This window comes from Salvelinus alpinus, chromosome 10 (genome assembly GCF_045679555.1).
Source record: "Salvelinus alpinus chromosome 10, SLU_Salpinus.1, whole genome shotgun sequence".
Taxonomy (NCBI): domain Eukaryota; kingdom Metazoa; phylum Chordata; class Actinopteri; order Salmoniformes; family Salmonidae; genus Salvelinus; species Salvelinus alpinus.
In genome coordinates, this window is record NC_092095.1 from 14,646,593 (window position 1) to 14,673,340 (window position 26,748).

At 40.7% G+C, this 26,748-nt stretch overlaps 1 protein-coding gene across 1 annotated transcript in view; it reads left to right on the top strand.

Moving 5' to 3' along the window:
- The window catches only part of LOC139531541 (catenin delta-2-like), a 571,014-nt gene that overhangs the window by 82,747 nt on the left and 461,519 nt on the right, over positions 1–26,748 (top strand). The window contains exon 2 of the mRNA XM_071328059.1: positions 5,180–5,313. Within this exon, the coding sequence (XP_071184160.1) occupies positions 5,185–5,313 (129 nt within the window). The 5' untranslated portion in view covers positions 5,180–5,184. The remainder of the gene's footprint in view (positions 1–5,179; positions 5,314–26,748) is intronic.

Genomic DNA, 26,748 nt, shown 5'->3' on the forward strand with positions numbered 1-26,748 from the left:
CATGTTGAAGGATGAGAGAGACAGTGGTGGGGATGGAGAGGGAGAGAGAGAGAGAAACGCACACCCAGGTACCTCTTAAAATATCTCCTCACAGTACCAGTTTTACCTCTTGAACATGTCGGTGCCAGCCTGCAGATTAACAGTAAGCACTCTCAGAGCTCCTGGGGACGTTCAAAAGCGAGACACTGTTCAAAGGCGTTAGCAACAGTGGGTTCTCTCTCCCACTCTCCCAGTCCCTCCCTACCTCCCTTCTTCGGACCTCAGGATAGGCTGAGAGACTGCTCACTCTGTAGTTTATCTAAGCCAGTTAACACTCTGAAGTGTGAGAGAGGGAGCTCCAGCAACACTGTGGAAAATCCAGTATAATCTGAAGTGATTGAATTTCACTCCCGTAACTCTCATAATAAGCATCGGGTCTACTTTACATGAAGACTGGAAGACCCTAATGTGTTGACGTTTGATAATAAAGAAGAGGGTAAAGAAGAGGGTTTTCACTGATATTTGAATAGTAATTATGATATAATTGTTGTTGTTTAGAATATATACTGTACTATGAGTATTAGTAATGTTGTTGGTGGTGTTGTCTATGGGAGGTATACTATGAGTATTAGTAATGATGATGATGTTGTCTAGGAGGTATACTATGAGTATTATTCATGCTGATGATGTTGTTTAGGAGGTATACTATGAGTATTAGTAATGATGATGATGTTGTTTAGGAGGTATACTATGAGTATTAGTAATGATGATGATGTTGTTTAGGAGGTATACTATGACTATTATTCATGCTGATTATGTTGTTGTTTTTGTCTATAGGAGGTATACTATGAGTATTAGTTGTGATAGTTGTGTTGTCCAGGAGGTATACTATGAGTATTAGTAATGATGATGATGTTGTTTAGGAGGTATACTATGAGTATTAGTAATGATGATGATGTTGTTTAGGAGGTATACTATGAGTATTAGTAATGATGATGATGTTGTTTAGGAGGTATACTATGACTATTATTCATGCTGATTATGTTGTTGTTTTTGTCTATAGGAGGTATACTATGAGTATTAGTTGTGATAGTTGTGTTGTCCAGGAGGTATACTATGAGTATTAGTAATGATGATGGTGTTGTCTAGGAGGTATACTATGCGTATTAGTAATGACGATTATGTTGTCTAGGAGGTATACTATGAGTATTAGTAATGATGATGATGTTGTTTAGGAGGTATACTATGAGTATTAGTAATGATGATGATGTTGTTTAGAAGGTATACTATGAGTATTAGTAATGATGATGATGTTGTTTAGGAGGTATACTATGAGTATTAGTAATGATGATGATGTTGTTTAGGAGGTATACTATGAGTATTAGTAATGATGATGATGTTGTTTAGGAGGTATACTATGAGTATTAGTAATGATGATGATGTTGTTTAGGAGGTATACTATGACTATTATTCATGCTGATTATGTTGTTGTTTTTGTCTATAGGAGGTATACTATGAGTATTAGTTGTGATAGTTGTGTTGTCCAGGAGGTATACTATGAGTATTAGTAATGATGATGATGTTGTTTAGGAGGTATACTATGAGTATTAGTAATGATAATTGTGTTGTCTAAGATGTTTACTATGAGTATTAGATATGATGATGATGTTGTCTAGGAGGTGTACTGTGAGTATTAGTAAGGATGATAGTGGTGTTGTTTATAGGAGGTATACTATGAGTATTAGTAATGATAATTGTGTTGTCTAAGAGGTATACTATGAGTATTGGTCATGATGCTGATGTTGTCTATAGGAGGTATACTTTGAGTATTAGTAATGTTGATGATGTTGTCTAGGAGGTATACTGTGAGTATTAGTAATGGTGATGATGTTGTCTAGGAGGTATACTGTGAATATTAGTAAGGATGATAGTGGTGTTGTTTATAGGAGGTATACTATGAGTATTAGTAATGATAATTGTGTTGTCTAAGAGGTATACTATGAGTATTGGTCATGATGCTGATGTTGTCTATAGGAGGTATACTATGAGTATTAGTAATGATGATGATGTTGTCTAGGAGGTATACTATGAGTATTAGTAATGATGATGATGTTGTCTAGGAGGTATACTATGAGTATTATTCATGCTGATTATGTTGTTGTTTTGTCTATAGGAGGTATACTATGAGTATTAGTAATGATGATGATGTTGTCTAGGAGGTATACTATGAGTATTAGTAATGATGATGATGTTGTTTAGGAGGTATACTATGAGTATTAGTAACGATGATGATGTTGTTTAGGAGGTATACTATGAGTATTAGTAATGATGATGATGTTGTTTAGGAGGTATACTATGACTATTATTCATGCTGATTATGTTGTTGTTTTTGTCTATAGGAGGTATACTATGAGTATTAGTTGTGATAGTTGTGTTGTCCAGGAGGTATACTATGAGTATTAGTAATGATGATGGTGTTGTCTAGGAGGTATACTATGCGTATTAGTAATGACGATTATGTTGTCTAGGAGGTATACTATGAGTATTAGTAATGATGATGATGTTGTTTAGGAGGTATACTATGAGTATTAGTAATGATGATGATGTTGTTTAGAAGGTATACTATGAGTATTAGTAATGATGATGATGTTTTTTAGGAGGTATACTATGAGTATTAGTAATGATGATGATGTTGTTTAGGAGGTATACTATGAGTATTAGTAATGATGATGATGTTGTTTAGGAGGTATACTATGAGTATTAGTAATGATGATGATGTTGTTTAGGAGGTATACTATGACTATTATTCATGCTGATTATGTTGTTGTTTTTGTCTATAGGAGGTATACTATGAGTATTAGTTGTGATAGTTGTGTTGTCCAGGAGGTATACTATGAGTATTAGTAATGATGATGATGTTGTTTAGGAGGTATACTATGAGTATTAGTAATGATAATTGTGTTGTCTAAGATGTTTACTATGAGTATTAGATATGATGATGATGTTGTCTAGGAGGTGTACTGTGAGTATTAGTAAGGATGATAGTGGTGTTGTTTATAGGAGGTATACTATGAGTATTAGTAATGATGCTGATGTTGTCTATAGGAGGTATACTTTGAGTATTAGTAATGGTGATGATGTTGTCTAGGAGGTATACTGTGAGTATTAGTAATGGTGATGATGTTGTCTAGGAGGTATACTGTGAATATTAGTAAGGATGATGGTGGTGTTGTCTAGGAGGTATACTATGAGTATTAGGCATGATGATGATGTTGTCTAGGAGGTAAACTATGAGTATTAGTAATGGTGATGATGTTGTCTAGGAGGTATACTGTGAGTATTAGTAAGGATGATGGTGGTGTTGTCTAGGAGGTATACTATGAGTATTAGGCATGATGATGATGTTGTCTAGGAGGTAAACTATGAGTATTAGGCATGATGATGATGTTGTCTAGGAGGTATACTATGAGTATTAGTAAGGATGATGGTGGTGTTGTCTAGGAGGTATACTATGAGTATTAGGCATGATGATGATGTTGTCTAGGAGGTAAACTATGAGTATTAGGCATGATGATGATGTTGTCTAGGAGGTAAACTATGAGTATTAGGCATGATGATGATGTTGTCTAGGAGGTATACTATGAGTATTAGTAAGGATGATGGTGGTGTTGTCTAGGAGGTATACTATGAGTATTAGGCATGATGATGATGTTGTCTAGGAGGTAAACTATGAGTATTAGGCATGATGATGATGTTGTCTAGGAGGTAAACTATGAGTATTAGGCATGATGATGATGTTGTCTAGGAGGTATACTATGAGTATTAGTAAGGATGATGGTGGTGTTGTCTAGGAGGTATACTATGAGTATTAGGCATGATGATGATGTTGTCTAGGAGGTAAACTATGAGTATTAGGCATGATGATGATGTTGTCTAGGAGGTATACTATGAGTATTAGTAAGGATGATGGTGGTGTTGTCTAGGAGGTAAACTATGAGTATTAGGCATGATGATGATGTTGTCTAGGAGGTAAACTATGAGTATTAGGCATGATGATGATGTTGTCTAGGAGGTAAACTATGAGTATTAGGCATGATGATGATGTTGTCTAGGAGGTATACTATGAGTATTAGTAAGGATGATGGTGGTGTTGTCTAGGAGGTAAACTATGAGTATTAGGCATGATGATGATGTTGTCTAGGAGGTAAACTATGAGTATTAGGCATGATGATGATGTTGTCTAGGAGGTATACTATGAGTATTAGTAAGGATGATGGTGGTGTTGTCTAGGAGGTAAACTATGAGTATTAGGCATGATGATGATGTTGTCTAGGAGGTAAACTATGAGTATTAGGCATGATGATGATGTTGTCTAGGAGGTATACTGTGAGTATTAGTAATGGTGATGATGTTGTCTAGGAGGTATACTATGAGTATTAGGCATGATGATGATGTTGTCTAGGAGGTAAACTATGAGTATTAGTAATGATGATGATGTTGTCTAGGAGGTATACTGTGAGTATTAGTAATGGTGATGATGTTGTCTAGGAGGTATACTATGAGTATTAGGCATGATGATGATGTTGTCTAGGAGGTAAACTGTGAGTATTAGTAATGGTGATGATTTTGTTGTTGTTTATAGGAGGTCTACTACGAGTTTTAGTAATGATGATGATGGTGTCTAGGAGGTATACTATGAGTATTATTCATGATGATTATGTTGTTGTTGTTGTCTATAGGAGGTACACTATGAATATGATGATGATGATGATGTTGATGATGTTGTCTAGGAGGTATACTGTGAGTATTAGTAATGATGATTGTATATTATTCTACATGATACTGATGTTGTCTATAGGAGGTATGCTATGTGATGTGTGTATATTATATAACGTGATATTGATGTTGTCTATAGGAGGTATGCTATGTGATGTGTGTATATTATATAACGTGATATTGATGTTGTCTATAGGAGGTATGCTATGTGATGTGTGTATATTATATAACATGATATTGTTGCTGTCTATAGGAGGTATTCTATGTGATGTGTGTATATTAAATAACGTGATATTGATGTTGTCTATAGGAGGTATGCTATGTGATGTGTGTATATTATATAACGTGATATTGATGTTGTCTATAGGAGGTATGCTATGTGATGTGTATATATTATATAACGTGATATTGATGTTGTCTATAGGAGGTATGCCGGTGCCTGACCAGCCATCAGAGCAGGGAGCCAGTCTGCTGAGTCCAGGTCTACCGTCATCTAATGGAGACGGATCAGACGGGACAGAGACCACCTCCGCTATCCTGGCCTCTGTCAAAGAACAGGTACTGTAGGTCTGGCTGCCTGTCTCTCACTGTGTGTGTGTGTGTCCATATCAGCATCTGAGACTTAAACACACTGATCTGTACTTGTAACACCCAAACGTACACTGTGTACTATGAATTATTTGCTGTAGAACCTGCTGCTGGAGCAGATATCAGTATTCCAGTCATATGCAGTTGGTTCAGGACAGTCAATGTTAGAAGTCAATATTGAATGTGTAGAGGAGGAATCAGGAAGTAATGTCGAGACAGAACAGTCTATGACTAGGGTTGCTGTAGTCTTTGACAATTTTTAGGGCCTTCCTCTGACACCGCCTGGTATAGAGGTCCTAGATGGCAGGAAGCTTGGCCCCAGTGAGGTACTACCCTCTGTATTGCCTTGCGGTCGGAAGCCGATCAGTTGCCATACCAGGCAGTGATGCAATCAGTCAGAATGGGGGCGTGCTCGGTCCTCCTTTTCCTGTAGTCCCCAATCATCTCCTTTGTCTTGATCACGTTGAGGGAGAGGTTGTTGTCCTGGCACCACACTGCCAGATCTCTGACCTCCTCCCTATAGGCTGTTTCATCGTTGTTGGTGATCAGGCCTACCACTGTTGTGTCATCGGCAAACTTGATGATGGTGTTGGAGTCGTGCCTGGCCATGCATTCATGAGTGAACAGGGAGTACAGGAGGGGACTGAGCACGCACCCCTGATGGGCCCGCGTGTTGAGAATCAGCGGGGCGGATGTGTTGTTACCTACCCTTTCCACCTGGGAGTGGCTCGTCAGGAAGTCCAGGATCCAGTTGTAGCGGGTCACATGGTCCTTAGCTTAGGGATGAGCTTTGAAGGCACTATGGTGTTGAACGCTGAGCTGTAGTCAATGAATAGCATTCTCACATATGTGTTCCTTTTGTCCAGGTGGGGAAGGGCAGTGTTGAGTGCAATAGAGATTGCATCATCTTTGGATCTGTTGGGTCGGTATGCAACTTAGAGTTGGACTAGGGTTGTTGATGTGAGCCATGACCAGCATTTCAAAGCACTTTATGGCTACAGACGTGAGTGCTACTGGTCGGAGGTCATTTAGGCAGGTTACCTTGGTGTGCTTGGGCACAGGGACTATGGTGGTCTGCTTGAAACATGTTGGTATTACAGACTCAGTCAGAGACGGGTTGAAAATGTCAGTGAAAACATTTGCCAGTTGATCAGCGCATGCTTGGAGTACATGTCCTGGTAATCCATCTGGCCCTACGGCCTTGTGGATGTTGACCTGTTTAAAGGTCTTACTCACATTGGCTACGGAGAGCGTGATCACACAGTCATCCAGAACAGCTGATGCTCTCTTGAATGTTTCATTGTTACTTGCTTTGAAGTGAGCATATAAGTAATTTAGCTCGTCTGGTAGGCTTGTGTCATTTGGCAGATCGCGGCTGTGCTTCCCTTTGTAGTCTGTAATCGTTTGCAAGCCCTGCCACATCCGACGAGTGTCGGAGGCGGTGTAGTATGTTTCAATCTTTGTCCTGTATTGATGCTTTGCCTGCTTGATGGTTCATCAGAGGGCATAGCGGGATTTCTTATAAGCTTCCGGGTTAGAGTCCCGCTCCTTGAAAGCGGCACCTCAACCCTTTAGCTCAGTGCGGATATTGCCTGTAATCCATGGCTTCTGGTTGGGGTATGTACGTATGGTCACTGTGGGACGTCATCGATGGACTTATTGATGAAGCCAGTGACTGATATTGTGTACTCCTGAATGCGATCGGAGGGGTCTCTGAACATATTCCAGTCTGTGCTAGTAAAACAGTCCTGTTGCTTAGCATCTGCTTCTTCTGAACACATTGTTATTGACCGAGTAAATTATGCTTCCTGCTTTAGTTTTTGCTTGTAAGCAGGAATCAGGAGGATGGCATTAAGGTCAGATTTGCCAAATGGAGGGCAAGGGAGAGCTTTGTATGCGTCCCTGTGTGTGGAGTAAAGGTGGTCTAGAGTTTTCTCCCTCTAGTTGCACATTTAACATGCTGGAAGAAATGAGGTAAAAGAGATTTAAGTTTCCCTGCATTAAAGTCCCCGGCCACTAGGAGTGCCGTCATCGATGAGTGTTTTCCTGTTTGCTTATGGCCGTATACAGCTCATTGAGTGCGGTCTTAGTGCCAGCATTGGTTTGTGGTGGTAAATAGACAGCTACAAAGAATATAAATGATAACTCTCTCGTTAAATAGTGTGGTCTACAGCTTTTCATGAGATACTCTACCTCAGGCGAGCAAAACCTCAAGACTTCCTTAGATTTCGTGCACCAGCTGTTGTTTACAAACATACATAGACCGCCACCCCTTGTCTTAGCAGAGGCCGCTGTTCTATCCTGGCGAAAAATATGAAAACCTACCAGCTGTATGTTAATCATGTCATTGTTCAGCCACGACTTGGTGAAACATAAGATATTACAGTTTTTAATGTCCCGTTGGTAGGATATACATGATCGTAGTTTGTCTATTTTATTTTCCATTGATTGTACATTGGCTAATAGGACCGATGGTAAAGGGAGATTACCCGCTCGGCGTTGGATCCTTACAGGGCACCTAGATCTTCGTCCCCGATATCTCTGTCTCTTTCTCCTGCGAATGAGAGGGCCTTGTCGGGCGTCTGAAGTAAATCCTTCCCATCTGACTCGTTGAAGAAAAAGTATTCCTACAGTGCGGGCTGAGTAATCGCTGTCCTGATATCTAGAAGCTTTTTCTGTCATAACAAACAGTGGCAGAAACATTATGTACGAAATAAGTTACAAATAACGTGAAAAAACACACAATAGTTGGCTGCCGTTTTACGGTCTCCTATTTCCTCCGGCGCTCTGACTTTGCTGGTAGCTACTTTATTGAGAAAAAATGGACTAACTATAACTGTGATGTGAAGTTGTCCCACCTAGCTATCTGTATTTGTATTTATTATGGATCCCCATTAGTTTCGTGACGCGGTTAGCTTTTAACAACTTAACTGACAGGTTAAAGTCTGCTTTAAAGAGCCGCTAAGCTGCTAACGTTAGCCATCAAGCTAACAAAGTTAGTCCCAGATGTGTTTTCCGATTGATCCCTCTTTGTCTGGAGAAGTAAATGAAAACCAAAAAAGTGCTGTAGGAGCTGTATCTACTACGCTTTGTTTTGGGACAATTTGGATCCCTCAGTGTTCCAATGCGGCAATTGTTTGCCTGCCGAGGGTTATAGGCTTGAGGTGGCTTCCTTGATCACGCAGGTCACCAACCTACGTAAGAAACTGGGGATGAATGCACTAACTGTAAGTGGCTCTGGATAAGAGCATCTGCTAAATGACTCTCTACTGTAAGTGGCTCTGGATAAGAGAGTCTGCTAAATGACTCTCTACTGTAAGTGGCTCTGGATAAGAGCATCTGCTAAATGACTCTCTACTGTAAGTGGCTCTGGATAAGAGCATCTGCTAAATGACTCTTCACTGTAAGTGGCTCTGGATAAGAGCGTCTGCTAAATGACTCACTACTGTAAGTGACTCTGGATAAGAGCGTCTGCTAAATGACTCTCTACTGTAAGTGGCTCTGGATAAGAGCGTCTGCTAAATGACTCTCTACTGTAAGTGGCTCTGGATAAGAGCATCTGCTAAATGACTCTTCACTGTAAGTGGCTCTGGATAAGAGCGTCTGCTAAATGACTCACTACTGTAAGTGGCTCTGGATAAGAGCGTCTGCTAAATGACTCTCTACTGTAAGTGGCTCTGGATAAGAGCATCTGCTAAATGACTCTTCACTGTAAGTGGCTCTGGATAAGAGAGTCTGCTAAATGACTCTCTACTGTAAGTGGCTCTGGATAAGAGCGTCTGCTAAATGACTCACTACTGTAAGTGGCTCTGGATAAGAGCGTCTGCTAAATGACTCTCTACTGTAAGTGGCTCTGGATAAGAGCGTCTGCTAAATGACTCACTACTGTAAGTGACTCTGGATAAGAGAGTCTGCTAAATGACTCTCTACTGTAAGTGGCTCTGAATAAGAGCATCTGCTAAATGACTCTTCACTGTAAGTGGCTCTGGATAAGAGCGTCTGCTAAATGACTCTCTACTGTAAGTGGCTCTGGATAAGAGCATCTGCTAAATGACTCTCTACTGTAAGTGGCTCTGGATAAGAGCGTCTGCTAAATGACTCACTACTGTAAGTGACTCTGGATAAGAGAGTCTGCTAAATGACTCTCTACTGTAAGTGGCTCTGGATAAGAGCATCTGCTAAATGACTCTCTACTGTAAGTGGCTCTGGATAAGAGCATCTGCTAAATGACTCTTCACTGTAAGTGGCTCTGGATAAGAGAGTCTGCTAAATGACTCTCTACTGTAAGTCGCTCTGGATAAGAGCGTCTGCTAAATTAGTCACTACTGTAAGTCACTCTGGATAAGAGAATCTGCTAAATTACTCTCTACTGTAAGTGACTCTGGATAAGAGAATCTGCTAAATGACTCACTACTGTAAGTGACTCTGGATAAGAGAGTCTGCTAAATGACTCTCTACTGTAAGTGGCTCTGGATAAGAGCGTCTGCTAAATGACTCTCTACTGTAAGTGGCTCTGGATAAGAGCGTCTGCTAAATGACTCTTCACTGTAAGTGGCTCTGGATAAGAGCGTCTGCTAAATGACTCTCTACTGTAAGTGGCTCTGTATAAGAGCGTCTGCTAAATGACTCACTACTGTAAGTGACTCTGGATAAGAGCATCTGCTAAATGACTCTTCACTGTAAGTGGCTCTGGATAAGAGCGTCTGCTAAATGACTCACTACTGTAAGTGACTCTGGATAAGAGCGTCTGCTAAATGACTCTCTACTGTAAGTGGCTCTGGATAAGAGCATCTGCTAAATGACTCTTCACTGTAAGTGGCTCTGGATAAGAGCGTCTGCTAAATGACTCACTACTGTAAGTGGCTCTGGATAAGAGCGTCTGCTAAATGACTCTCTACTGTAAGTGGCTCTGGATAAGAGCATCTGCTAAATGACTCTTCACTGTAAGTGGCTCTGGATAAGAGAGTCTGCTAAATGACTCTCTACTGTAAGTGGCTCTGGATAAGAGCGTCTGCTAAATGACTCACTACTGTAAGTGGCTCTGGATAAGAGCGTCTGCTAAATGACTCTCTACTGTAAGTGGCTCTGGATAAGAGCGTCTGCTAAATGACTCACTACTGTAAGTGACTCTGGATAAGAGAGTCTGCTAAATGACTCTCTACTGTAAGTGGCTCTGAATAAGAGCATCTGCTAAATGACTCTTCACTGTAAGTGGCTCTGGATAAGAGCGTCTGCTAAATGACTCTCTACTGTAAGTGGCTCTGGATAAGAGCATCTGCTAAATGACTCTCTACTGTAAGTGGCTCTGGATAAGAGCGTCTGCTAAATGACTCACTACTGTAAGTGACTCTGGATAAGAGAGTCTGCTAAATGACTCTCTACTGTAAGTGGCTCTGGATAAGAGCATCTGCTAAATGACTCTCTACTGTAAGTGGCTCTGGATAAGAGCATCTGCTAAATGACTCTTCACTGTAAGTGGCTCTGGATAAGAGAGTCTGCTAAATGACTCTCTACTGTAAGTCGCTCTGGATAAGAGCGTCTGCTAAATTAGTCACTACTGTAAGTCACTCTGGATAAGAGAATCTGCTAAATTACTCTCTACTGTAAGTGACTCTGGATAAGAGAATCTGCTAAATGACTCACTACTGTAAGTGACTCTGGATAAGAGAGTCTGCTAAATGACTCTCTACTGTAAGTGGCTCTGGATAAGAGCGTCTGCTAAATGACTCTCTACTGTAAGTGGCTCTGGATAAGAGCGTCTGCTAAATGACTCTTCACTGTAAGTGGCTCTGGATAAGAGCGTCTGCTAAATGACTCTCTACTGTAAGTGGCTCTGGATAAGAGCGTCTGCTAAATGACTCACTACTGTAAGTGACTCTGGATAAGAGCATCTGCTAAATGACTCTTCACTGTAAGTGGCTCTGGATAAGAGCGTCTGCTAAATGACTCACTACTGTAAGTGACTCTGGATAAGAGCGTCTGCTAAATGACTCTCTACTGTAAGTGGCTCTGGATAAGAGCGTCTGCTAAATGACTCACTACTGTAAGTGACTCTGGATAAGAGAATCTGCTAAATTACTCTCTACTGTAAGTGGCTCTGGATAAGAGCGTCTGCTAAATTAGTCACTACTGTAAGTCACTCTGGATAAGAGAATCTGCTAAATGACTCTCTACTGTAAGTGGCTCTGGATAAGAGAGTCTTCTAAATTACTCTCTACTGTAAGTGACTCTGGATAAGAGAGTCAGCTAAATGACTAACATGTACAACGGTAACAGGGTACCTTCTATCTAGATACGTTATTGCAAAGAGACACCGGAAAAATGCCATTGTGTGTGTGAGTTTAAGGTGTCTTTGTGCAGTTTGTGTTTGTCTGTACAGTCACACCTTTTTCTTTGTGTTTGAGAGAGAGTGAGAGAGAGAAAGAGAGAGAGATAGGAGTCACACTTAAAATCAATGCCCTGGGCCTCCCGCAGTGGTCTAAGGCACTACTTCTCAGTGCTAGAGGCGTCACTACAGACCCGGGTTTGATCACAACCGGCCATGATCAAGAGTCCCATAGGCGGCGCACAATTGGCTTTACTTGGCTCATCGTGCTCTAGCGACTCCTAGTGGTCAGGTTAACAGTGTTTCCTCAGACACATTGGTGCAGCTGGCTTCCGCGGGTGTTCATTTAGTGATCCCTTCACGAGCCAATCCCTTTAGTCGGATCGATTTGACAACATCCAGTGAAATTGCAGAGCGCCAAATTCAAACTACAGGAATATCAATATTCAACATTCACGAAAATATAAGTGTAATACATCAAAATAAAGCTTAACTTCTTGTTAATCCAGCCGCAGTGTCAGATTTCAAAAAGGCTTCACGGCGAAAGCAAACCATGCGATTATCTGAGGACAGCGCACCTCATACAAACACATTAAAATCATTTTTCAACCAGGCAGGTGCGACACAAAAGTCAGAAATAACGATATAATAAATGCCTTTCCTTTGAAGATCCTCTTCTTTTTGCAATCCCAGATGTCTCAGTGACACAATGCACGGTCGTTTTGTTCGATAAATTCCTTCTTTGTATCCCCAAAATGTCAATTTTTTTTGCGTTTGATTCAGAAATACACCAGTTCCAACTCGCCCAACATGACTTCAAAGTATATAATAAGTTACCTGTAAACTTGGTCCAAACATTTCAAACAGCGTTCCTAATCCAACCTGGTCCCGTGTGGCTCAGTTGGTAGAGCATGGCGCTTGCAACGCCAGGGTTGTGGGTTCATTCCCCACGGGGGGACCAGGATGAATATGTATGAACTTTCCAATTTGGAAGTCGCTCTGGATAAGAGCGTCTGCTAAATGACTTAAATGTAAAATGTAAAACCTCAGGTATCCTAAAATGTAAATAATCGATACAATTTAAGACGGGATAATCTGTTTCCAATACCGAGGAAAAATAACATGGAGCGCATTCCTGTTCACGCGCACCAATAGTAGGGACCTTCAGAGTAACACATGGAATGAATAGCACTACTTCTTCATTTCTCAAAAGAAAAACATCCACCAATTTGTAAAGACTGTTGACATCTAGTGGAAGCCATAGGAACTGCAACCAGGTTCCTCATAAATTGGGTTTCCCATAGAAAACCATTGGGAAATCCTATGCCCTCAATTTTTTTCCAAATCAGTTCTGTTATACTCACAGACATTATTTTAACAGTTCTAGAAACTTTAGAGTGTTTTCTATCCAAATCGACCAATTATATGCATATCCAAGCTTCTGGGCCTGAGTAACAGGCAGTTTACTTTGGGCACGCTTTTCATCCGGACGTGAAAATACTGCCACCTAGCCTTAAGAAGTTTTTAGAAGCGAGGTTTGTTTCGGAGGACGCATGACTAGACCTTTGCCTCACGAGAGTTGCAGCGATGAGACAAGATCAAAATTGGGGAGAAAAAAGGAGGGGGGGTTAAAATACAAAAATAAATAAATCAATGGCCTGGGAAATGGAAGTCTCTGTTTGTGTCAATATAGCTCTGAGTTCTCTCCCCTCACATTCAATCAAAAGTCAAAAGTTCCCTTGCCTCCAGGATAAAACGGTATTCTTTCATGGAACACATTCCTTTGAGAATCATTGAATAGGGAGATTGAATAGGTTGATTGAATAGGGAGATATTTCTGTGCCTTGAACAATGCTTTGACTGATAGAATGTTGATTCACCTTGGATCACGGGTTGTCACAAAAACTTTGCCAAATCATTGTACATTTGTAAAACATTTTATACGTCTGAGATTTGTATTTTCTCATATGTAGCCTTTAGGTCAAGGGCAAACTAAGTTGGACATTTTGAAAAGCCTTTCCTATTGCTAAATCTGTATTCAGAAAGTAATGAGATAGAAGGGGGGGGTTATATTATAAAATACATGCAAAGTCATTCCATGTCCATATCCTAACTGTCTGACAACCTGACTTAGTAACTCGGCATGTATAAACCTCTCTCCATCTCTCCATCTGTTCTCCCACACAGCTACACATATAGATGGACAATAGATATTAACATCATGGAGATATGAGCTTAATCACGTACATATGATGTACATGCTGTCAGCAGGTTTGTGTGTAGTGTGTGGGTTTGTGTAGTGTGTAGTGTGTGTGTCTGTGTCATGTGTAGTGAGTGTGTAGTGTGTGTGTCTGTGTAGTGTGTAGTGTGTGTGTGTCTGTGTAGTGTGTGTGTGTGGGTCCCCAGATCCTCAAAAAGTTCTACAGCTGCACCATCTAGAGTATCCTGACTGGTTGCATCACTGCCTGGTATGGAAAATTGCTCGGCATCTGACCGTAAGGCGCTACAGAGGGTAGTGCGAAGGGCCCAGTACATCACTGGTGCAAAGTTTCCTGCCATCCAGGACCTCTATACCAGGCAAAGTCAGAGGAAGGCCCTAAAAAGTGTCAAAGACTTCAGCCACCCTAGTCATAGACTGTTCTCTCTGCTACCGCACGGCAAGCGGTACCGGAGCGCCAAGTCTAGGTCCAAAAGGCTGCTTAACAGCTTCTACCCCCAAGCAATAAGACTGCTGAACAATTAGTCAAATGGCCACCGGACTATTTGCATTGACCCCCCCCCATTTGGTTTATACATTTCTGCTACTCGCTGTATATTATCTATGCATAGTCACTTCACCCCTACCTACATGTACAAATTACCTCAACTAACCTGGACCACTGCATATTTACTCGGTACCGGTACCCCCTGTATATAGCCTCGTTATTGTTATTTTATTGTGTTACTTTTTATAATTTTTTTACTTTTCTTGAACTGCACTGCTTAATTTGATTTGAAATATCTTTATTGACATGTGAAACTTAAGTTTACATTGCCAAATCAAGTGGAATAGATAATAAGTGTGCACATAGCCTGTCTTCTCTCTTTGCCTATGGCGGCCTCACTAGATAGCAAGGCTATGCTCACTGAGTCTGTACATAGTCAAGGATTTCCTTAATTTTGAGTCAGTCACAGTGGTCAGGTATTCTGCCACTGTGTACTCTCTGTTTAGGGCCAGATAGCGTTCCAGCTTTCTCCATTTTATGGGTGATTCTTTCCAGTGTGTCATGTAGTCATTTATTAGCTTTCTCGTAATTTGGTAGGGTCTAAAGGTGTTGCTCTCCTGGGGCTCTGTGGGGTCTGTTTGTGTTTGTGAACAGAGCCCTCTCTTTCCTTTCTTTCTTTCTTTCTTTCCTTCTTTCCTTCTTTCTTTCTTTCTTTCTTTCTTTCTTTCTTTCTCTCTCTCTCTCTCTCTCTCTCTCTCTCTCTCTCTCTCTCTCATTCTCTCGCTCTCTCAATTCAATTCAAAGGGCTTTATTGACATGGGAAACAATGTTTACATTGCCAAAGCAAGTGGAATATACAAGAAACAAAAGGGAAATAAACAATCAAAAACTAACAGTAAACATTACACTCAAAAAATACATTTAAAATGCTATATTATTGGCAATGTTGTACAGTAACAATGTGTAAATGTGTGTGTTCCTTCAGCTCTGTGCTGGCAATGTGCTGATAACCTAGCAGTCCCTCTGTGACCGTCCTACATGCTAAACACATGGCTATCACCATGGTGACTCTTTCAGAAAGAGGACACAGAAAGTGTCTTTCAGAAAGAGGACTCACTAGATAGCAAGGCTATGCTCACTGAGTCTGTACATAGTCAAGGATTTCCTTAATTTTGAGTCAGTCACAGTGGTCAGGTATTCTGCCACTGTGTACTCTCTGTTTAGGGCCAGATAGCGTTCCAGCTTTCTCCATTTTATGGGTGATTCTTTCCAGTGTGTCATGTAGTCATTTATTAGCTTTCTCGTAATTTGGTAGGGTCTAAAGGTGTTGCTCTCCTGGGGCTCTGTGGGGTCTGTTTGTGTTTGTGAACAGAGCCCTCTCTTTCCTTTCTTTCTTTCTTTCTTTCCTTCTTTCCTTCTTTCCTTCTTTCTTTCTTTCTTTCTTTCTTTCTTTCTTTCTTTCTTTCTTTCTTTCTTTCTTTCTTTCTCTCTCTCTCTCTCTCTCTCTCTCTCTCTCTCTCATTCTCTCGCTCTCTCAATTCAATTCAAAGGGCTTTATTGACATGGGAAACAATGTTTACATTGCCAAAGCAAGTGGAATATACAAGAAACAAAAGGGAAATAAACAATCAAAAACTAACAGTAAACATTACACTCAAAAAATACATTTAAAATGCTATATTATTGGCAATGTTGTACAGTAACAATGTGTAAATGTGTGTGTTCCTTCAGCTCTGTGCTAGCAATGTGCTGATAACCTAGCAGTCCCTCTGTGACCGTCCTACATGCTAAACACATGGCTATCACCATGGTGACTCTTTCAGAAAGAGGACACACCTGGCTGTTAGCAGGGCTGGTCACACAGCTGGTCTCCTCAATGGTCACAAGAAGAAAATGTGTTGTGTGTGTGTATTTGTGTGTCTACCCCCCCAACACACACACACACAACACATTTTCTTCTTGTGACCATTGAGGAGACCAGCTGTGTGTTCTGACTGTCAGGCAACCAATTATACAGTCTGCTATTATATCATTATACTGGAACACCCTACTCCCATTCTGTCTGTCTGTCTGTCTGTCTGTCTGTCTGTCTGTCTGTCTGTCTGTCTGTCCGTCCGTCCGTCCGTCCGTCCGTCCGTCCGTCCGTCCGTCCGTCCGTCCGTCCGTCCGTCCGTCCGTCCGTCCCTTCACTCTCGACAGTGTTCCGTGACTCTTTCTGTGAATTATGATTCTCTCCTTTCCCGTCTCCAGGACCTGTTCACAATGCTAACCTACTACTGTACCTGCTGATATAATGTATCTTAGTGTGAACACCCTGTTCCGTTTACGTAATATGCTATAATAGAGCCACACGAGGCCTGACTGTCAGTTCCTCTATAGGGTCGTTTTCCATTTTAATGTCACACATTATAAACTATACAAATAAAGAGAGTTCTTCAGGGAAAGAAGGCACAGTGACGCCGAAACGTTGGTGATTTACCCTATACATTTCTGGGAGTCTTTATTTTTATATTTTAAAGTTTATTTGCCATTAGTCAGAACCTCTACATAAAATAATTGTCTCTGGGTGTGCGCCAGCTTGTGTTTTTTTAATGTCACACATTATAAACTATACAAATAAAGAGAGTTCTTCAGGGCAAGAAGGCACAGTGACGCCGAAACGTTGGTGATTTACCCTATACATTTCTGGGAGTCTTTATTTTTATATTTTAAAGTTTATTTGCCATTAGTCAGAACCTCTACATAAAATAATTGTCTCTGGGTGTGCGCCAGCTTGTGTTTTTTTAATGTCACACATTATGACAGACCCAGTGGGACTGTAGAGTTCGGAGTGTACTTTTGCTGGAAAATCATAATATATTCTGTCAGTGCTGAGGCAGGTTCACGTTGCCACGCTCACTAGGACAGCACTTAGTGGCCACATCCACATTAAACACATCAAAAATGGGCTTTTAAATGATTTCAAATAAGTCACATTTTTCCTTAGTATAGAATATGGTGTTCACAGTGACATGGCTAATCTCTCTGCGTCTCTTCATGGCTACAGAGTCTATATTATATTATAGACTCATATTGTTGAAACAGATGAGCGGAGCTGCTGCTATCAGACGTGAAGTCATCAGGGCCCCGACAGCAGCTGAATATTAATTACTTCTGAGGATTAAGTCATGTGACATCATGTTGGTTCAAATGTATAATTGTATGATATTATCACCTTTAAGAGGTCAAACGAGACAGACTGTGAAGTCGAATTAAATGTTAAAATACTGTGATGAGAAACGAGCATTTGACAAATTGCAGGTCGGTTTGCCATGAAACAATTTTTAATTGCAGACTAGAGGTGTTGATGTCGAACTCAAAATCATTTGATGTGCTATTTTTAAATGTCAATTTTTGCTCTCTTTTCCACAAACTCGAGTTAGAATCTAGCTATATGCTTAGAATATGTGTTTAAAAAAATACATATTTCCGGTATGGCAACCGTGAGGTAATCAGTTTGGCATTCCCTTTCTTTACTGAAATATGCCTCTTAAATAGGAAAGAATTTGACTCTAAAGTTAAGAAATAACTGAAATGTTGGAAACTGCATGTTATGGCAAATACTAGATTGAGAAATAGAGACCAGCAAAACAACGCAACCAAGGAACATGTCGACTCGACTAAAATTAGTTTAGAGACACTACTGACAGAAATTCGCACTGGCAATGAGAAACTGTCCAAGCAGTTGAAGAAAAAAATATCTGTTGATGTAAAAAAATATCAAAACTGATATGATTGAACTGGCGAATGAGTGGAGGAGGCCGAAACCGGATTAACCCTGGAGAAAATCGCACGAGAAAAACTCCAGAAAACTGTGTATGTACAAACTTGACATCACTAAGGAGCTTAATGAAAGAGTACATGGGACGGAAGACTTCAAATGTATAATTTGACGGAAGACTTCAAATGTATAATTTGAGCTTTTTTGAGACCTTGCTCACAATTCATTCTGTGGCAGCACAATGACCAAACGATATACTGTTTGTGAGGCTCTTGATCATATCTTTGATCATGACACAGGTGAGGAGGAGAGAGGCCAGGAAACTGACAGTGAAGATACATTAGAGGAGGACGTGTCAGAAGTTGAAGACAACACAGAATATGATCCAGACCAAGAGACAACCGATGTGGAACAATCCAGTGATGTGGAAGAGGGCCCTGCTGAGGTTGTTGTTTCATTCCGGTCAAAGAATAGGAATTTGTCCTGGTCTTCATCTCCACCTGAGAGGAGAGGCTGTCGGCTGAAAATGTTATCAGGATGACCCCAGGGCCAATGAGATACACCATATCCCGGGTTGGCCATCCTAGCCAAAAAGTCAGGAGTTGGACCTTTGATGTCATCGGGTCTACATCAACGCCGACATGAGCAGAGACCTTTACATTAACGCAGATAATTCGACCCCATAAAGAAAAGGTTATGGGAAAAAGACGAATCCCGTTCTGTCTGGTGTCCCCCACACAACTATGGGTCAAATGGAAGGAAATCAGCAGAAGAAGCTACCTGATTCCTGGATAACCAGGACAAGGAGAACGGTGGAAATGGCAGTGAATGAACCGTATAGACTTCTAGGACAGCCTCTCAACAGACGATGTACGACAGACTGGACTATTGAACTGTTTAGTCTACTGAAATGATGTGAATGACGGACTGCACAACCCCACCACATCAAAGATACAAAAGAGAAAGGTATTGTGGATTAGAAAACACTCACACGCCTATTGACAAGACAACCACAGCACCACGCAAGCATCTGTCAAAATGAATAACACTTTAATCACTATTGACCATTCTATGATCTGGACAAACCTTTTTGAATGCCGTCCAGCCAATAGGCTTCAAAGCCCTGAGTGGGTGGGAAGAATTGAAAAGGCCAATATGTAAAAAAAAAAAGGACAGAGTTCAAACGTTATACATCCTAAAACGCTGAAATTGTAAACACACAGTACTTTTATTTCCGTTGCTCTCGCTCCCTTAAAAAAAAAAAAAAAAATGTACTTTTGCCCTTTTAAGGCATGATAACGTAGAAATTGATATATGAATTGAAAAACATGTGTAATCAATGTGGGTAACATTATATTATCACGTGTCAATTATCCTTTTATTTTTACTCTCCCATAGAAAGTACAATAAATCATGTTAGTTTGTTGAATGAATATTGAATAAACATGCGCAACTGCAGAGTTTAGAAAAGAGAGAGACAATCAAGCCAGCTATGTGTGCAAAGCCTACAATTATCCACCTTTCAATTATTATCCCCAGCTCTTTGTTAGATAATTATGTTGAAATTAATTCATTAACTTAATCATAAAGTGGAATGTACAAGAAATGTAGCTAGGCCAACTGAACATTGTAGCCGATAAACTCAGAAAAATCGAGTGGATAAATGGACGCACTGGCTTTGGCTCTACCGGTGCGAAAGAGCAGACGGATGTTGCATTGATGTTACACGTCATTATAACACCCCGCCCTTAGTGATCCGCCAGTCCCTCGTCAAAACGAGACCTACATGTGGTTGCATGCAGTACAACGGAACTGGTTATAGGCCTGCATCTTTTTTTGCATTTATTTAATTGGAGTATTATACTGAACAAAAATATAAATGCTACATGCAATAATTTCAAATATTTTACTGAGTTACAGTTCATAGAAGGAAATCAATCAATTTATAAAAAATGAATTAGGCCCTAATCTATGGATTTCACATGACTGGGCAGGGGCGCAGCCATGGGTGGGCTTGGGAGGGCATAGGCCCACCCACTGGGGAGCCAGGTCCACCCACTGGGGAAGCAGGCCCAGCCAGTCAGAATGAGTTTTCCCCACAAAAGGGATTTACAGACAGAAATACTCCCCAGCACTCTCCCCCCCTCCTCAGACGAACCCGCAGGGGAAGAAGCTGGAAGTGGTCTGCAGTTGGTCTGCAGTTGCCAGTTGGATGTACTGCCAAATTCTCTAAAACAATGTTGGAGGTGGCTTAGGGTACAGAAATTAACATAAAATTATCTGGCAACAGCTCTGGTGGACATTCCTGCAGTCAGCATGCCAATTGCACGCTCCCTCAAAACTTGAGACATCTGTGGCATTGTGTTGTGTGACAAAACTGCACATTTTCGAGAGGCATTTTAGTTTTTTTTATATAGTTTTTCTCCTGTTATTGACCTAGAGAGGGATAACGTATTCCTCTTCTTTGGATGAAAAAACAAGAGGTAGGCCTATCATGTTGACCCAGACAAATGATCAATGATCACTGCAGAAGTGTCTAATCTATCTCAGAACTAGCCAGCACTCCGTAATAATTATCACTATGTTTACTTCACAAACACTTATTATACTAGTTGACTGCACATAGCATGGCCACATAGTACTGACACTCACTCCGCTGTGGTTGGGATGGGTATGAAGCTGAAAATGCAGCCACCCAGACCCCTCTACTGTCTTAGATTACACATACTGACTCAAATGTTTTAAAATATTAAAATTTAAAAAAAAACATTTAAGTGTCTCATTTAGTCCTAGTTGGGCATATTGGACTTAAGTTATTATTATATATATATTTTACTTCATTATTATAATTTAATTTTTTTAGCTTCATTATGCACCTCACTTAGTAGGACATTTGTGGTGGACTAGAGCACATTTATTCGGGCCAAGACTATATACAGTGCATTCGGAAAGTATTCAGACACCTTGACTTTTTCAAATTTTTTACACATTACAGCCTTACTCTAAAATGTATTAAATAAATAAAAAATCCTCAGAAATCTACACACAAAAATACCCCATAATGACAAAACAAAAACAGGTTTTTAGAAATGTGAAATACCATTATTTATATAAGTATTCAGACCATTTGCTATGATTCTCGAAATTGAGCTCAGGTGCATCCCGTTTCCATTGATCATCATTGAGATGTTTCTTAAACTTGATTTGAGTCCACCTGTGGTAAATTCAATTGATTTGGAAAGGCACACACCTTTCTATATAAGGTCCCACAGTAGACAGTACATGTCAGAGCAAAAACCAAGCCATGAGGTCGAAGGAATTGTCTGTAGAGCTCCGAGACAGGATTGTGTCGAGGCACAGATCTGGGGAAGGGAACCAGAAAATGTTTGCAGCATTGAAGGTCCCCAAGAACACAGTGGCCTCCATAATTCTTAAATGGAAGAAGTTTGGAACCACCAAGACTCTTCCTAGAGCTGGCCGTCCGGGCAAACTGAGCAATTGGGGGAATAGGGCCTTGGTCAGGGATATGACCAAAAACCCGATGGTCATTCTGATTGAGCTCTAGAGTTCCTCTGTGGAGATGGTTGTCCTTCTGGAAGGTTCTCCCATCTCAGGCCTTTATGGTAGTGGCCAGATGGAAGCCATTCCTCAGTAAAAGGCACATGACAGCCCGCTTGGAGTTTGCCAAAGGCCAATAAAGACTCAAAAAACGAGAAACAAGATTCTCTGTTCTGATGAAACCAAGATGAAACTCTTTGTCCTGAATGCCAAGCGTCACGCCTAGAGGAAACCTGGCCCCATCCCTACGGTGAAGCATGGTGGTGGCAGCATCATGCTGTGGGTATGTTTTTCAGCGGCAGGGACTGGGAGACTAGTCAGGATCTTCATGGTCAAATTGCTGCAAAGAAACCACTACTAAAGGACACCAATAATGAGAAGAGATTTGCTTGGGCTAAGAAACACAAGCACAGGACATTAGAACTGTGGAAATCTGTGCTTTGGTCTGATGAGTCCAAATGTGAGATTTTTGGTTCCAACCTCTTTGTGAGACGCAGAGTAGTTGAATGGATGATCTCCGCATGTGTGGTTCCCACAGTGAAGCATGGAGGAGACGTGATGATGTGGGGGTGCTTTGCTGGTGACATGGGACTGATTCACGCAGTCTCCTCTGAACAGCTGATGTTGAGATGTGTCTGTTACTTGAGCGCTGTGAAGCATTTATTTGGGCAGTAATTTCTGAGGTGTAGTTAAGTCTAATGAATGTATCCTCTTCAGCAGAGGTAACTCTGCATCTTCCTTTCCTGTGGCGGTCCTCATGAGAGACAGTTTCATCATAGCTCTTGATGGTTTTTGCGACTTCACCTGAAGAAACATTAAAAGTTCTTGAAATTTTCCGATTTGACTGACCTTCTTGTCTTACAGTAATGATGGACTGTCGTTTCTCTTAGCTTATTTGACGGGGGAGCTTGGAATGGGTTGGTATTCTCCTCCACCTACTCCTCAAGATCCAGAGGAGAATCAATTCTCATTGATAAAGTCCCATTTAAGTCTACAGAAATTACTAAAGACCCAAATGTAAATAATGACAATAGGAAACCTGGCACAAGATCAAGTCACTCTACTGAATTGTTATTGCCCAAATGAAGATGACCCAAAGTTCATTAAAGCATTTTTGAGAGGTTGTATCATGTGTTACTCTTCATATAAGAAAATGAAGACCCATACAGAATTAGAAATACTAGAACAGAAAATCCATGACTAAGGAAGAAAACATACATGAGGCCGACAGCCGCCGACTACCAGAACAACGAAAAAAGAATCGCTTGAACACCAAGAGCATGTATAAAAAAGTATTTGCCTTGAAAATAAATGATTCATTAATCAAAAAATGGATTGGAAAACAATAATTGTGCTGTTAATCGTGACGCTGTAAACTGATAGTGTTAGCCAGCTAGCTAGAGTGGGCAAGTACATATTCTTTGCTGAATCCTATTTTCTCCAGGAGCACAGCTGACCACTCAGCCTGGATAGAATTTTGCCCCCGCCTAAAAATGAATGGGCCACCCTGTCCACAGCGTGCGGTCGGTCAGTGCCTTTAGGGTGGAATATTTTCCTGGTATCCATCCCGAGAATAAATCACTTTTCTCGCTGTTAATTTCCCGCCCAAACCAGAAGTGTCATTGTAAAGCATATAAATATGTCTGGATTTGATTAGAGATTTGATCGGCATGATGATTCAAGCCTGATGCTACCTGTGCCAGATGAGCTATACATTAAAGACATTTTATGAGCACTACATTAAAGACATTTTATGAGCCCTACATTAAAGACATTTTATGAGCCCTACATTAAAGAAATTTTATGAGCCCTACATTAAATACATGTTATGGTTCCAAGCCCAAAAAATACCAAATGATTGTACCTTTATTCAAAACATGACATATGATATATAGTCCAAAGTGTATTACACATGACAGAGAAACATAAAGGCCCATAGATATAATGTAGGTATCTTAGGTAAATAATTTAAACTAGCTCCAGTATGTTAATAATTTTTTTTACCTTTCATGATATTTCTCCTAACCGTTCATATTAGCCTACCTCCTCTTTCTCTAGTGTTGCTTCATTCCTTCCTCGCTTTCAACAGTTAAAATAAATACATTTCGTTATCCTTTTCATCATCATTGTAATGACATGCTTGATTTATATCGGACTAGAATAAAATGCAGACGGCTTTCACTTCTCTTCAAGAAGGTTGACTAGTTATGGGTCTGAATACATACCTGCTACCGCCTACCGTCAAGGTTCTCTCTTCATCTGAAATCCCTGTGAGTGACGTCTTTTTGTCGGCACTAACTCTGCTATGGTTCGTTCGATGAAACCCATGGGGAAATTTCGGGATAAAGCCGAAAATAAGGTGGGTGGTAAACACAGGCTTAGGAGGTCTTATACGTTTTGTTTTATGAGACAAACTTATTTTGTGAATTTTGAAGAATTTATGTAATAATAAAATCTCAGACTTTATTTTCAGTGTTTATTCCAAAATCGTATTCTTTCCCCAGGACTACAAGCTGGCGAGTTCTATTGGCTGCTGTATTTAACATTCAGCAAACAAGAGCTTGCAACCCTCTTTGAATAGTCTATTAGTATAAGAAATGCTGGAAAAAATGTATAGCAAGCTATTCTAGTCTAGCTTTTCCTGTGGCTCCAAGATCTAAGGAGCATTTCTAAGGACAGAGGCCAGCAGAGCACAGGTGCGTATTGCGCACGAGACAGATGCTATAAGTTAGAAGCTTTTCCATAACTCCTCATTCATTAGCTATGTATAAGGCTCATACAGAAGCCAGATTTAGACATTGTATATCATTTAACAGTTCTATTTCACATCCTGCTGTAAATGGAAATAATTTATTATAATTTACTGGTTTTCTCACAGTTATTTCTCCCGGGAAAAGGGAGTTGGTTTGTGTGGGAAATCTCAGGAAATCTTGATAATTATTGTTGAGACAAAATGTGTGTGTGACTGTGTGTGTGAGGATCCCCCCCCCTCTCTCTCTCCCTTCCCTTTCTTCCTCCCCTTTCTCTCTCTCCCTTCCCTTTGTCCCTCCCCTCTCTCTCACCCATCTCTCTCACTCCTCTCTCTCTCACCCTCTCTCCCTCTCTTTCTATCAGTGTTCTGTCTTGATTTGTAGTCTGGTTAAATTAATTCCTTCTCAGGGGTAAGATGGGAGGAAAGACATTTAAATCTCTTTCTCTGTGTCGCAGCAGGAGTCCGATATGGAAGCTTCTCTCTGCTGGCTGCTTTTAAGTCTAACTGCTACCAAGTTTACTTTTCTAACACCGTGACAGTTAAAAGTGATGTGAATGGAAAGGCAACATATAAAATCACGATATGGGATGGTGCCCATCTCTTCCATTCAGTGACGACTCGTCATTCAGGGCAGGTGGGGTTGAGCCCCACCTGTTTAACCTCCCTCCAAAATAACAGTATTATTCCTTTGTCATTTATAAGTGTCACATATCAGTTTGCAAACAATGTAAAAAGTAAAATAGATTTAATAAAGCTGCATACAAACATGGTCTCTTTTTTGCTTTCTTGTGTAAGGCAGCTCCAAAATACCTCAAATACAGGTGATTCAGCCTAGCTTAGTGCTTTCTGTGGTGGTGGGGCAGCCAAGGGAAAATACGGAGCGTAGGGGTTGGTCATGTTCTCAAGTTGTGCCGTGATTGGTTCAGTGTTCTGTCACTCATGGTGACACTATGTCACCGCAAAATCTACGGGGAGAGCTCGAAAAATGTAAGCCTGTTGGGTGCCGCCATATATTTACATTAGAAGTGCCCATCCAAGAAAGCTCAAGGTCATTGGTCACACATAAAATTATTTCAAATGACGTTATATCTACCGTAGCTTTGATTGGGCTGATTATGTCAACATCATACTTTCAAAATCTTGGCTAGCAAGCTAGACAAGCAGTCGTCGTCATGAATCTAGTCGACCATCCACTGGGAAATCCTTTTCAATCCCTGTCATATGAAGATACATTATAGATAAAACGTAGCGGTGCTCATAGGCCATAAACATCAGACAACAAGTTGGAAATCGCAAATTCAACAATGAGTGGTTTGGAAGGAATCAGTGGTTAACTGCCAGCATTGTAAAGCATCACTAACCTGCTATTCAGTGGAGAGGGTGTGTGGTCCAAGTCTGGGTTTAAGGGTTTCTTTTCCAATCTCTAAAGGATAAACATTCACATTTTATTTAACTAGGCAAGTCAGTTAAGAGCAAATTCTTATTTACGATTACTGCCTTGTTCTGGGGCAGAATGACAGATTTTTTACCTTGTCAGCTCAGGGATTTGATCCAGCAACCTTTCGGTTAACCAACGCTCTAACCACTAGGCTACACCATCGGCCAGAAAAGGTTGAATACATTGGCCATGCTGTCAATTCAGCATGACTTCTGCCGCGTTCAAAACAACTAGAAACTCAGAACTGGGAAATATCAGACTTCATTGAGTTCAACACAACTGGAAACTCTGAGAAAAATGAGCTCTGACTGGGAAAATATATTTTGAACGGTCATCCAACTGAGACTCGGCCGTCTTTCTAGAACCCCGACCTTGGCACATGTAGCCTATAGCCTCTTTTAGAGAAATGTAATCATTTAATATTGTAAGAGCTTTCATTGTCTGCTTATATGCCCCCTTTATTTATCCCACGGTTCTGACTTGGTGTACAGGGAGAATACTGTAAGAACGGCCCATGTTCTGGATTATGTCGTTGTACATTTCAAAAGTGCTGAACAAATAGTTATATTGACTACGTCTGTCCTAGCTCGCTCAGTCTTAATTGAGAATTGCCTCTTATCCGCTTGTCGTCCCCTTATGCCATAGTCTTTACATATCAACTGTCAGTAGAAACCACATTTGTTTAAGCAAGTCAGCCATATCAGCTATGTTTTTTTTAAAGGCAGTAAATGAGGCTGAATGAACTGTTTCTCTACCAGACAAGGCTCTGCTGATAGCCAGGTGTAGCTGTGGTAAGGATTCACTCCATGGTGCTGAAAAGAAAGCTCTGCTGTTGGGACAGCTTTATGGTGCAATTAATGTATTGTT